Raw genomic sequence first — 13,821 nt, 5'->3', positions numbered from 1 at the left:
GCGTTTACTTTCAAGAAATGGGGGTGTTTTGCTGCCGGATTCTCTCTTCTCCGTGAGCTGCTCCGCGGCCTTTCCTGTCCACAGCAGTGCACTTTTGTTCGGTGAAAACGGCTGCGGGAAAGGGAGTCGAACGTCTGTAGTTACGGAGCCGGGCCGATGCCCGCGTCCCCCGACCTCAGCCCGCCGCCGTGAAGGCGGGACGGAGAACGCCCAGCTGGCCGCGGTGTGTGCGTCCTGCAGCCAAGCAGGCAAGCACTAGTCAGCATGAAACGCAGGGCCTCAAGCACGGTCCCCGCAAACTCCAGCTGCTGATTGTCGTCTGGGCGGACGGCCTTTCTCTCTGGGGCTCCTTCCCTGGCAGGCCTTCTGTTTATCGGAACGGAATAAAGTAAAAGCGTGCCGTGCCCTGCCAGGCGCCCTCCGGCTGGCCTCCTTCCCCCAGTGACCGGTCAGGGCTCCTGATTTCGTGGTGGGGGCCAAGCATTCCCCATCCACCGCCTGGAGCTCTGGGCAGGAGAGCAAGCCCGACCCCACACGGGCGCCCGAGAGTCACGGCGACGGGCCCGGGGAAGGAGGGCCGAAGCTCGTCAGGAACGGAGTCCACCGACGTCACACAGCGGCCACGCTCTGCGGCCACACGTCCTCCCTGAGGTAGAAGGGTGATGCCTTCGGGCGGTGGACACTACCTGTCCCCGTCACAGTTACCAAGGTGCCCCCGGAACACCAGTGACAAACACTCCAGCTCTAACGCCAAATGAATCTTCTTCCCGTCCAGTGTTTTCAGTTGGGAGGCCAGCACCCGCAGTCACCCCCGACACGTGGGCAGGAGACCCCAGCACGGCCTGGCGGTGCGTGGCGCCTCTTCCTGGGGAGCGCGGGGCTCCCTGATGCCCAGGCGCCTCAAGGCATGTCCTCTGCTCTTCCCGTGTCCGGCATGAGGGTCCCCAAGACGTGGGAAGGGACAGACCGCGCACGGCCCGCTCCACATAAGGGAGCCGAGGGGACCAGGCCTCGGGCCCACCCAGGAACTCCACACGATCCGTGGTCCGTGTGGGCCACAGAACCTGCATTTCTAGCGACTCCCAGGTCAGGGCCCTCACGTTGAGAACCTCTGTCCTTCAGAAAGAAGTCTTCAAACCAACCACTGAAACCACCGAAAATACCCAAGCCAAAAGCAGCGTCACGTGAATGGAAGTCACCGAAATAGCGGCCAAGGGGACCTTTTGTTGCTCCTGATGATTTGCTGTTAGAGACGCCCTGGACGGACGCGGGGCGGCTGAGGTCTCCCCAGGCCGCCGCTCCAGGGACAGCGAGGTCTGGGCAAGAGGTACGGCCCGGGGCCGCGGGCACCTTCTCCTCATCGCCCCCACCTGAGCGGGCGGGACGGGGCCAAGCGGGAGTGCGGGCGGGACGGGGCGGGTGCGAAGTCTCTGCAGGGCCCCGTGAGCGGCCCCCTGGCTCTGCTGACACTTTACAGACTTTTACAGAAGAGCTCCTCAAAAATAAAACATTTTGATTCCGAGGTTATATTTAATTCACCCTTTGTTTGCCCTCAACGAAGGAGTAACGGCCAGGGTCACGGCTCCTAAGAGGCGCGGAAGATGGCCCACCGCGCACGCTGCCCACGGGTGCCATCAGGGAAGCAAGGCCGGCCCTCGGGCTCCTCCTCCTCCTAACGTCTCGTCTGAATCAAACGTGTCAGCCTCGGAAGACGTGGGGAGAGGAGGCGTCCGACTGGACGCAGCAGCAAGGCTCCAGCCACCCACAGGACCTACATGCCACAGGGGGTGGCCGCCAAGCGTGGACCTGCCGGCAAGAGCAGTGGGTGGGCCACCCCCGCCAGGGGCCAGACCCACACGGGCGACCCCCGGCCCCCGCCAGGGGCCAGGCCCACAGGGACGACCCCCGGCCCTGCCCGAGGCCAGGCCCACGCGGACACAGACGACCCCTGGCCCCCACCCGAGGCCAGACCCACACGGGCGACCCCGGCCCCCACCAGGGGCCAGGCCCACAGGGACGACCCCTGGCCCCCACCCGAGGCCAGACCCACACGGGCGACCCCCGGCCCCTGCCAGGGGCCAGACCCACAGGGACGACCCCCGGCCCCCACCCAGGGCCAGACCCACACGGGCGACCCCCGGCCCCCACCCAGGGCCAGACCCACACGGGCGACCCCCGGCCCCCGCCAGGGGCCAGGCCCACAGGGACGACCCCCGGCCCTGCCCGAGGCCAGGCCCACGCGGACACAGACGACCCCTGGCCCCTGCCAGGGGCCAGACCCACAGGGACGACCCCCGGCCCCCACCCAGGGCCAGACCCACACGGGCGACCCCCGGCCCTGCCCGAGGCCAGGCCCACGCGGACACAGACGACCCCTGGCCCCCACCCGAGGCCAGACCCACACGGGCGACCCCCGGCCCCCACCAGGGGCCAGGCCCACACGGGCGACCCCCGGCCCTGCCCGAGGCCAGGCCCACGCGGACACAGACGACCCCTGGCCCCCACCCGAGGCCAGACCCACACGGGCGACCCCCGGCCCCCACCAGGGGCCAGGCCCACAGGGACGACCCCTGGCCCCCACCCGAGGCCAGACCCACACGGGCGACCCCCGGCCCCTGCCAGGGGCCAGACCCACAGGGACGACCCCCGGCCCCCACCCAGGGCCAGACCCACACGGGCGACCCCCGGCCCCCACCCAGGGCCAGACCCACACGGGCGACCCCCGGCCCCCACCCAGGGCCAGACCCACACGGGCGACCCCCGGCCCCCACCCAGGGCCAGACCCACACGGGCGACCCCTGGCCCTGCCCGAGGCCAGGCCCACACAGACGACCCCCGGCCCCCGCCAGGGGCCAGACCCACAGGGACGACCCCTGGCCCCCACCCAGGGCCAGACCCACACGGGCGACCCCTGGCCCTGCCCGAGGCCAGGCCCACGCGGACACAGACGACCCCTGGCCCCCACCCGAGGCCAGACCCACACGGGCGACCCCCGGCCCTGCCCGAGGCCAGGCCCACGCGGACACAGACGACCCCTGGCCCCCACCCGAGGCCAGACCCACACAGACGACCCCCGGCCCCCACCCGAGGCCAGGCCCACACAGACGACCCCCGGCCCCCGCCAGGGGCCAGACCCACACGGACGACCCCCGGCCCCCGCCAGGGGCCAGACCCACACGGGCGACCCCCGGCCCTGCCCGAGGCCAGGCCCACGCGGACACAGACGACCCCTGGACCCCACCCGAGGCCAGACCCACACAGGCGACCCCCGGCCCCCGCCTGAGGGACGACCCCCGGCCCCCACCCGAGGCCAGACCCACACGGACGACCCCCGGCCCTAGAGATCCCTGGGAATCCCTGAAAGTAATCCCACGTGCACACAGTCTTAGCTGCTTACAGCTGGGTTTAAGCTACGGAGCCGAGAGCTACGTGGTCGTCCACTGCCAGCCACCGTCTTACGAAGGAGGAAAGCAGGACTGTACGCTCTCAGCTGAAGGGGCCAGGGGAGAACAATTACGCTTTAAGAGAAAAAGAGAAGCACAGATAGAAGCACCACGAGCGGCGGACCAGGGGCCCCCTCGGGCTCCCGGCGCGTCCTGCGGCCAGCAGACCGGTACCTGCACGCTGGGGTGTCCTCCGGCCGACGCCTTCACGGCCCCGCGGCTCCCCTCCGTCTCGTAGTGGGCTCTGTGGTGGGGCTTGGGCTGCACCTCGATCCGCAGCTCGTAGGGCCCCGAGCGCGAGGGCACCTGCCAGTCCAGGGCGGGGAGGGACGGGCTGCGGGAGAACACACAGGGCGTTAGATGGCGACGCCACGCGCCTCCTCGCACGCGCGCCGTGGCAGCGCCCCGCCACGTCCGACGTCCGACGTTCCCGTCGGGCAGGGGAACGACCCCGTGAGGCCAACGGTTGCGTGACCGGGACGCACGCCACAGGCTGTCGGGTCCCGAGACGAGGTTCTGGCAGATGTCGCGCACGACCTCAAAATAGTTCCCTCCCGTCGGGATAGGCCTTTTTAAATGATTTATCCTCCGTGGCAGGACGGGTTCTGGAACTAACTGAAGATCCTTTCAAAGTCACCGAGGTACGAGCCTGACCACAGGAACGGGAGGCCACGGCCCCGCTCGCCGGCCGTCCAGGGCTCGCCGGCCCCCCTTCTAACTAGCTCGCGGTGACCGCACCCCAGCCCCCTCGACCCAGGGCCCACGCGGGACAAACGAGACGGCCTGCTCGCTGAGGGCGCAGACCCAGGAGAAGAGAGGAAAACCGGGGGTGTCACGCGAGGTCACATGTGTGCGCTGGCAAGGGCAAGCGTGTGCACCTGCCAGATCCCATCCTAAGAGCCACGGAACCACGCTGTCTCCTCGTGGCACAGAGGTTTGCTTTAACAGCCCCATTTCGTAGCTGCAGAGCTGGCGACCTTTGCAAAGGAGGCAATTTCCCCTTTGAAACCAGGTCCCGCTCTCCCCGACGAAGTATATGCCTCAGGGCCCCACCCCTTAGGAAGCTAACGCGCAGCCCTGAGCAGCTTTGGGCCACCTGTGCTGGCCACTGTGTCCCCCCCCCACGGGACCGGGGTCTGGTCCACCGGCCACCGCGCTCCAACCACAGCCCGCTTCTGGGGGCCCCGTCTCCCCTTCACGCCCCTGCCTGCTGTGTGCGCGTCAACTCCGTCGTAACGAGATGCTGAGACAAAACCTGAGGCCCAGGGTCTCTCACTGTGTAGACAAACCTCAGGGATCTCTAGAGAAACCGATCCAGCAACTTGACCAGTTAAGAGTGGGGTAAAGACACATGTGCGCAGGGAATCTGCCCAGGACTAAAACGGGCCAAAGTTGGCGTGAAATGCCAGCGTCGCTTCTAAAGGGCTTACACAGCCGTCAAATGAGACTTTTCCTGACGAAGGAAACGCCTTGGTGGGTCAGAGGCATTTCCTAGACGAGGTTATCAGCCGAGCACCGGCTTCCGGTGACACCGAGGGCGGAAGGAAAGGCCATCTGGGAGGACTTCTGGGGAGGGGTCGAGGGCGGGAAGGGGGTCGGCGGGTTGCTCCCCTGCCCGGACGGACTCCGCACAGCGCAGCGCGCAGGCAGGCAAACACCGCACCCCCGCTGTGGCGAGGGCGCCTCCGCTCAGAGTGTCCCACACACCAGCCCCGTGTGACCCTAACCGCTCCACCGACCTAGGTGAACAGAAAGAGAAACAAACTCTTGGGGCCACCTGCCTCCCGGAGGTAAAACCAGAAAGGGGGGGCAGGAAGGAGGTGGGAGGCACCGCGGCAGGTCCCTGGAGCGTGGGCCTGGGCACAGGCGCTTTCTAATCCCCTGCGCACTTGAACGTGACCGGAGAGTAAATGTGCCCAAACGACCCGCTCTGGGTCATCGGCGAGTGTGCCCACGGTGCGCTACCGCGTGGTCTCGCGTGATCACAAAGTGCTACGCTACACGCGGTTAAAGTCACTGAAAATTTCCGGCGTGACAACAGATGCAAACTCGTCTCCGGCTCAGAGACGGGGCCGAGCCCGGAGAGATATCTGGGGCCCTGGGGCCACAGCTCCGCGGTCCCCACGGGCCGGTCCCCACGCTGCCGCCCGGCCTCGGCCCCGGCTCCTGGGCTTTGCCCGCTGAACGTAGCAGACGACTCCGTACTTCAGACCCATCTTCGAGTTGATCTGAGCCTCTCAGTGCAACAAGAAAAAGGTGGCTGAATCCATAAGTACGATCCACGTGACCTGTAGAGACTACCTGAAGCTCTCTACGTGCACGTGCTCAAACATCTCAAAATCCTCCCCAGAAACGATCTCCACAATTGGATGTGTATCTGGGAGTATTCTCATTTAAAAAAGGGTGTATTTTAATAAAGTAAAATATGTAACCGGATACCCTGCCTTTTCAAAATTAAAGATGTTCAGCATTTTGGCATACTGTTAAACATCGGTTCGATCCCAGTATCCTATTTTGCCATATAAGTAACTGATTGCTACCTCGCTGCTCAGATTCTGGGTTGTTTCCAATTTGTCGCTATCACCAGCGAGGTGAACGGCCAAGTAAGAGGCCTAGGCCACCTTCCTGGTCACATCAAAGGCAGCAAACACTTGAACCTCTGGATGTGTCTCCAGACGTCGCCCCGAGACACTCCGGGAGGCCCCTCATCGGCCGGGTCGTGCGTGTGGAGAACCCCGCTGGAGAACGTGTGCCCATCCTGCCAACACAACCCACCAAAGACCTTGCTGGGGCCTCGTGGTCACAGACACACCAAGTGCAAAACAGCCCGTTAGATATTAATAACAAACACTTCAAGCCAGCAGCAGTAACCTCTGAAGATCTCAGGAGGCTCCATATCTGTCTGATTTCTTTTTTTTTTAATGTTGATTTATTTTTGAGAGAGAGAGACAGAGCAGGAGCGGGGGAGGGGCAGAGAGAGAGGGTGACACAGAATCTGAAACAACTCCAGGCTCCGAGCTGGCGGCACAGAGCCCGACGTGGGGCCTGAACCCACAAACCGTGAGACCATGACCTGAGCTGAGTCGGACGCTCAACCAACTGAGCCCCCAGGAGCCCCATCGTCTGATTTCTCATATGCATTTTTCCGAAGACAACGCGTGCCCCCAACCCCTGGCCTGAAGGCCTGGCACCCAGCCCAACAGACGGCCCGGTCCTGCCGCGTCCTCCAGACCTGCTCTGGGTTGACGGTCACCGTCCTTAGTTCTGTTCACACTCATTTGAAAGTGACACATAATGATTTCACAATTGCAGGACACAGGTCTCGTAAACTCCGTGTGAAGCACAAACCGGTGAAACAGCACAGGAACACCAGCCCCGTGTAAGGTATACAGTTGGCCAAAGCTGCTTTTAGCTCGAAGAGCCCGAACTCGTTTCGTCCCCCAAGACCACTGGTCGAGGTTCAGCTGCCGGGCCTGGCGCAGAGGGGACTCTGGGAAATCTGCAACCACAAAGAAGCAGCGTCCTGTGGACGCCCTCCCTCCCCCGCTCACTCCCTCTCTCTCCTCTCTCCGACCCTCCCCTGCTCACTCTCTCTCTTCTCTGTCCCTCCCCCACTCGTTCCCTCTCTCTTCTCTCTCCGACCCTCCCCTGTTCACTCTCTCTCTTCTCTCTGTCCCTCCCCCACTCGTTCCCTCTCTCTTCTCTCTCTGACCCTCCCCCACTCTCTTTCTCTCTCTCTCAAAATAAAGAAACTTAAAAAAAAAACGGCCGTCCTTGTCTCGGGAGACACAAATCCAAATCGTGTGCCCGTTACTATCATAACTACCCGAGCTGCTGTCGCATGTGGACCCCCCTCTCCCCCCCAGAGTGGCCCTGGGGCCTGGGTCAGTGCCAGTCGCCTGGGGGGGGGCAGGGGCCCCTTCCGCCGGGAGCTCTGCCGTGTGCCAGGGGCCCGGATAGCACTGCCCTGTGTGACGGCTTCCCTCGAGCCGTCACAGTCTCCCCGGCGCCCCTTCCGAGCGTGGGCGAGGCCTCCCGTGGGGAGAGGAGGCCTCGCGCTCCCAGTCTGAATCACCGGGTTCTCGCAGCGGCTGCCACCGCCCGTTTCCCACGAGAAACGCCTTTTGACTCTCACTGAACCTCAGTCTTCCTCCACGTAGGAAAAAGCGTGAAGGGTTCTTTTAAATGCTTGGTTCACAGCACCTCCAGGCTGTGAGGAGGGAACCGGCCAGGTCCCAGCTGCGTCTGCCTGGCCGGTCCCGGGACCCTGGAGAAGCCCTTCCCACCCGGGCCGCCAGCTCCACCCCTCACCAGAGTCGCGGGCCGCATGGACAGAGGCCGGCGTCTCTAGAACCCACAGGACCTTGTCGACGGCCCCTTCCCTTCAGCAACGTTGCCCAGAAGCACCGTCAGCAGGGCCGTCCGGTGAGCCACGCATCTGTGCTTTGCTGCACAACACAGCCTCCTCGTGTCACAGCACCAGTTCCTAACAGGTATTCGCTGACACGTGGTGCCCTGACCGCCTTGCACACAAAGCTGGACAGCGACGTAGCTTCTGCAAGGGCCCTCCAGCATTTCTGTGCAGGGGACCCAGCGAGCCAGAGGCCCAGCCGCCGGGAGAACCGCTGAGGCCCGGGGAGGGGGGGGGGGGCTGTTTGTACTGAAAGTCAAAACCAAGGTGACCTTGATGACACCGCACTGCTCCTGCCAGGGCCCGGGGCGCACAGAAGTCTCCAAGCCTCAGCGCGGCTCACACGACAGTCAGCCACCCGGCCGGCGCTCTGGGAGACCCATGGCTAACAGGGCCACGGCAGGGCTCAGGCCAGACCTCCAAAGCCCTGAGACTCTGGATGGAAATCACCTCGTCAGTGACCACTGACGCCAGACAGGGACACCGGACGTCTGCCTCCCGAGGGGCGTGCACTCGCCATTTTGCCAAAACACGAAGCCAGATGACCAAATTCAGTACCAGTCTGAGAAACAAAAAACAAAACAGGGACTACCCAGGACAGGAGAGCCTGCAAAGCAACACCACGGGGCACCAGGGAGACCCAGCCCGGGTGGGGGGACGCCCTGATGGCCGACGGGGTCATGGCTCCAAAGAGACGCCCGCTGAACGTGTAGATGAGATGATGCGACGTCTGGGCTGTGGGACAGCCAGGAGGGGACGGCGGGGACTCTGTCGCACGCGTCCTCGGCTCTCCGCGGTACCAAGTAGCAGGCGGGGCCAGGTTGTCACGGGAGGCGACAGCGCTCACAGGGCCGCTGTGGTATTCGGGGCCCGGCCACGTGATTCGTGTCTCTTTCTGTGTATCCACAGCTTATAGGTACTTACCACTTAGAAGAAAGCTGTAACGGCTTTTATGAGCCCTATTTTCCTAAAGTAACTGAAGCCGTAAACTCTGAACTTGGCAGGACTCAGGCCCGCCCAAAGGAAGGACAATCGAAACTTAAGGAAAACGAAATTATCAAAGTTTTAACGCAACACATTTTCTCAGGGTCGCGGCCAAAGGCCTCCTCTCCTCTCATCTGTTTATTTTGGTTTTCCCTCTCATTTTAAAGAGGGTTATCAGTGCGGTTCTCAGGCCCTTCGCCCGGGATCCGGGCACAGGGTGCGCCCGGGACCACACAGGAGTCCTGGCACAGGCCCGCCCGCCCCCGCCCGGTTCTGGGCTGAGAAGCTTCTTCCCACACCCGAGAGGTCGACCTTCCCGGAGGGCGGCTGAGTCCTGTCGGGAAGGGACAGGTAGGTCCACCCGTGATGAAACCTTGGCTGACCGCCCACCAGCGTTCCAGGGCCAGGCGCCCTTCCCTGTGCACGTCCTCCCTGCAGCGCCCACTGTCGGGGCCCACAGGGTGGCCCCCCCGGGAAGGAGGGGCTTCGCTTCTGCGGGGACAGAAGTCCGGGGGAGACCTCGCACAGGACTTTGCTCCCGGAGCCTTGGGCCCTCGCTGCCCGACAGCTGCCTCTGCTCCGTCACGGAGGGTGACTCGGAGCAGGACCTGCGACAGATGCCGCAGGAGGACAGTCATGCAGAGGATGCAGGAAAGGCACAAGGAGGCCATCGTCTGCAGGCTCCCGAGTGAGCCGTCTGCCCCCACCCCGCCCCTCCCCGCGGTTGGCGACGCGTCCCGTGATGGTCCTGGGACCCGGGAGCCCCTCCAGGAGGCCCATCCACAGCGACACCGCCTCCTTGGCCCTGACCTGTCCCTGTGCCCCATGTGCAGGCTCAGCAGCCCAGAGAGGCTGTGTCCAGTCAGGAGCTCCATTCGCGCTCAGCACAAACTGGGAACCTACGGCGCGCGAGCCATACTCCATACTCGTGCCGGGTTCTAAACTGACGGATTCGGTAAATTCCCTGATAATCTTTGCCTCAGGAGTCCCGCCGCCCGGGCTTTTTCTGGCTCCCGGGCACCCACATCACCCGCGTTCTGCCCCCAACTCGCAGACACGCCTCCACGGCCCCCACGGCCACAGACTGTGCCCTGACCTCACTGCCCTGCACTCAGATGGGGAGGGATGGCCCAGAGCCCACGGCCTCCGCCAGCCCCCTGCCCTCCAGAACAGCCCAGACGATCCAGTAATGCCAGAGATTCCCTACAGTCCCACCAGGCAGGGGCTGCTCAGGGAGGCAGAGAGGAGGAGGCTTTGTCCAGAAATCCAGACGCAGACGGAAACAACTACGAGGCACCCGCCGTCGACCCAGCAGAAGGGAGCTCTGTACCGACGCCTCACTCCTGCCCCTGCGCTCCGCCCCTCCGGGACTAGACTGGACCTGTGTGGACACAGACCACCTCTCCCGGTGGCACTCGGGCAGCAGAACGCCACCAGCCACACGCTGCTTATAAAGACTGAGAAACTCGGGACCTCCAAGTTCACGCAGGTTGGGGTGCAAAGGTGCCGTGAAGCAGGCTCTCCCACCGGGCGGAGCACACGGGACAGGCAGGGACAGACACACAGCCGAGGTCACCCAATGGGTTCGGTTCCAATAGGGGACCCGCAGCCTGGATACTCATCAAATAGCGACCACTCTTTCTCTAACGTGAAGTTAGAAACCCAGCGGCTCAGGATGCGTCCAAGCACAGCATTTCACGCCGGGGACGCTGTCTGGGGCCGAGCCCTTGTGCTCAGGCCACGGGAGCCCCGTTGCCAGCGGATGCCGTAGCCACATCACCGTGGTCCCGGGCCCTGCCTGCGGGGTCGCGGCACCTGTCCCCAGTTCGGCCAGAGCTGAGGGCCCCTTCTCTGCAAGCATCAGCCACCGCCCACGGCCTCTGCCTCTGGCCCACGTGCCCGCACGCCCCTCCGTGATGGGAACCGAGACCCCACCCTGCAGCTGAGCAGCTCCAGGCCCCGGCCGGGAGGAGACGCCAGCACGTGGGCCCCGATCCGCACGTGGCCTCAGAGCACAGAGCCCTCCAGTGAGCAGGCCGTGCCATCCAGAACCTTACGGGGCCTGGTGGCTTCTTACTCTTTTATTTTAAATTGGGAAATTGCCACACACCTCAGTTTGTCCATCTGTACGACGAGGCTTACCCACACACTGCCTCCCACAGCAAGAAGCTCTCTGGGCCTGGGTCCAGGGCCCTGGGGAGGGGCACGTTAGGCTTTCAGGCCACAGTGCTCACCCCTGACAGCCCTGCCGGACCCCAGGCTCCGGTGGGAGGGGGGCACTCGTCACCGCGCACCCACCCCACAGATGGCCACGTTCACCCGTGGGGAGTGATGCCGAGGGAAATCGAGGCATTGCCACGTGGCTGGAGAACTGGGCACGATCTCACCATGTGTGAGATCACGGGCACTGGGATGAACTACCACATCCTGGCGACCGTCCACTCAAACCTACAAGCGGCTTGCGCACCAGAGAAAGGCCTGGAGCGTCCGCCTCGACGGGCCGTCGCAACAACACGGCAGCGGCGATAAAGTCGCACAGTTGTCACTGCACTAAACACGGAAGCACCACGCGTAACTCCCTGCTCCCTGCCCTGCGTGCCCTGCGTGGGCGGCTCGAGCTCTGCAGGAGAAGCGTTTATTTATGCTAGGACCAGAACCTGCCCCTCCCCCCTGGGCTGGCCGGGATCAGCGCCCACAGAGCCGGGAACCTAGTATGCGGGTGGCTCCGGGGTTCAGAGACGCCCTGGCCCCCGAGTCCCTGCAGCACGGAGCCGAAGGCAGCCTGACAGGTGGGGTTTGCTGCGTGCACTTTCTCAGGGCAGCGACCTCGTCTGGAAATGCACCTGCCCCACGGCCCATGTGCAGGCGGCAGGCAGGGCACAGACCACCTGCGTCAGAAGCGAGACCTTAGGCAAGTTGCTTGTTTACTGAAAACTGACCGAATACTGTGTGTCCCAGCTCGCAGATGACGGTTTAGAACTATTTATAAAAAAGCGAACCCCATCGTGATACGTAAGTGGTTTCTGTTCAAGAAACCAAGCAACACGGGCAAGCAAGTCCTACTGCTTTGCGTAGAAGGTCTAGTCCTGCATGTGTCTCTGGCACAACCACGGTCTCTGGCAGGAGCTGGCCTGGCGGCAGGCCACACCGGTCACCGGGGGTGGACAACCCCCTTTCCACACCCTTTCCTCAGAGGAAAAGGCCCGAGCAGAGATCAGTTCTGATCTGTCTGCGGTCACCGACACAGGGCGTCACGGGACGCTTGCTCCCGGCAGGGCTCCCACTGTTTGGGAAATCTCCACACTGGGGTCCCCTGAAGGCCCCGTGTGCACAGGACAGACGGGAGCAGGACCAGGCCACGCACAGGTCAGACTCGACGCGGTAACTCCTCCCGCCCTCTGACCGTTCTATGAAATGAGCCACGGTCCGGATCTCGGTGGTCTGACTTAAGGGCCACGTCCCGCACTCGCACCTGGGACAACCATGGCAGAGGTGGGCAGAAGCCTCGCCCGCCTCGCCCTGCCCTCCCCGCCCCCACCCATCCGCTAACTACGCTCGCCAACGGCAGGCTCACCTTTCAAGGCAGAGGCAGTACTCGCCGCGAAGCACCTTCCCAGGTGTCGGCCGTGAGCTCGGTAAAAGCAGAGAGAACCCGCAGGAGAGGCAGAGGCCCGGGTCTCCGCAAAGCCTCTCAAGCTCGGGCCTCTCGGCCCTCGTACTTGTGTGACAAGCAGACACGGCGCGTTCAGCGTCCCCGATGGGGACAGACGGCGCCTGGGTCCTCCCCGCTAGATGCCGGGTTCACCCCGGAAGGGGTTGTGCCTCAGGTTAATCTCTGGCCTCCCCGGGACCTGTGTGCCGGGCGTCCGCCCGCCCCGGAAGCGCGCTCAGCGTCCTATAGCAGGACGCGTTCTCGTCACTTCCGGGCACGTCCCGACGCCCACCCCGCCCTCCACGACACGTCTCCTGGGAGCAGCGGTCAGGGGTCACGGGCTGAGTTCTGGCTCTGCCCCTCGATAGCCAGGCCCTAACGGGCGTCCCCGACTGCACCTGCGTCCTGCCAGCACAAAGGGGACACTACAGAGTCCCCACGGGGCCCCACGGCACGGCCCAGCAGGCTCCCTCCTATCTTAAAGGTCCGTGTCAGCGAGCCTCCTCCAAGGGGCCTGCTGCTGTGCCACGAGCCACATGCCGACATGGCCCAAGACCGCCTGAGCACAGACGGCTCGGGGCCAGGGCTCCCACAGGGGTGCGACAGGGGCGAAACCCCAGGGACACCGTGATGGTCCCAAGCATTACCAGCCTACAGTTGAATCTCACTCCAAGCTGGGACACACTCTGAGACACTCAGAAAACATAAAATCAGTCGGGGTCGACAGACTTCCAGAAGCCAGCACCTAACGCCGGCACAAGGGCCGGGGACGCCATGAAAATTGATGTTGCAGCCAAAAACCTGAAAGAAACGTCAACCACGCCGCCCTAGACGCACAGCCTTCCCAGGTCCCTGACCCAGCTCAGCTCTGAGCAAAGACGGCTCATTACGGTTACCTGGCCCCCTAGTAAATCTCTTCAAGAGCTCAAATCAAAAGAGCAAAGTTTCCCATATAGGAATTTAGTTCTGCAAGTGAGAGGTTGATAGATCGCATTAGGGGCGCCGGCTGGCTCGGCCCGTGGAGCCTGCAACTCCTGATCTCGGGGTTGCGGCTTCGAGCCCCACGTTGGATGTAGACGTTACTTAGAAACACAATCTTTAAAACAAACTCAAATAGAAGGCTTCTGCGCTTCCAAAACCGGTTTCCTTATCCGTCTATATTCCTCACGTGAATACGCCTCTTTGAAGGCAAATTCAGAGATGATTCTGGGTGCAGAAGCCGAAGACGTTAAGACCCTGTAAGCTGACACGTCCCGTGAGCCTGTCCTAGGAAAAAAGGCGTCCATGCGCACAGAGGCAACCCCCAACACCGGCGGTTGTGCACTGACCGG

The 13,821-nt window shown here is 63.5% G+C and overlaps 1 protein-coding gene across 1 annotated transcript in view; it reads right to left on the bottom strand.

Moving 5' to 3' along the window:
- The window catches only part of NFATC1 (nuclear factor of activated T cells 1), a 102,428-nt gene that overhangs the window by 74,405 nt on the left and 14,202 nt on the right, over positions 1 to 13,821 (bottom strand). Inside the window, 1 exon segment of the mRNA XM_042961765.1 lies at positions 3,618 to 3,777. Coding sequence (XP_042817699.1) covers positions 3,618 to 3,777 — 160 coding nt within the window.

This window comes from Panthera tigris, chromosome D3, assembly GCF_018350195.1.
Source record: "Panthera tigris isolate Pti1 chromosome D3, P.tigris_Pti1_mat1.1, whole genome shotgun sequence".
NCBI classification, from domain to species: Eukaryota; Metazoa; Chordata; class Mammalia; order Carnivora; family Felidae; genus Panthera; species Panthera tigris.
The sequence above is the reverse complement of the archived record's forward strand: the minus strand, read 5'-3'. Positions and strand labels throughout refer to the sequence as shown.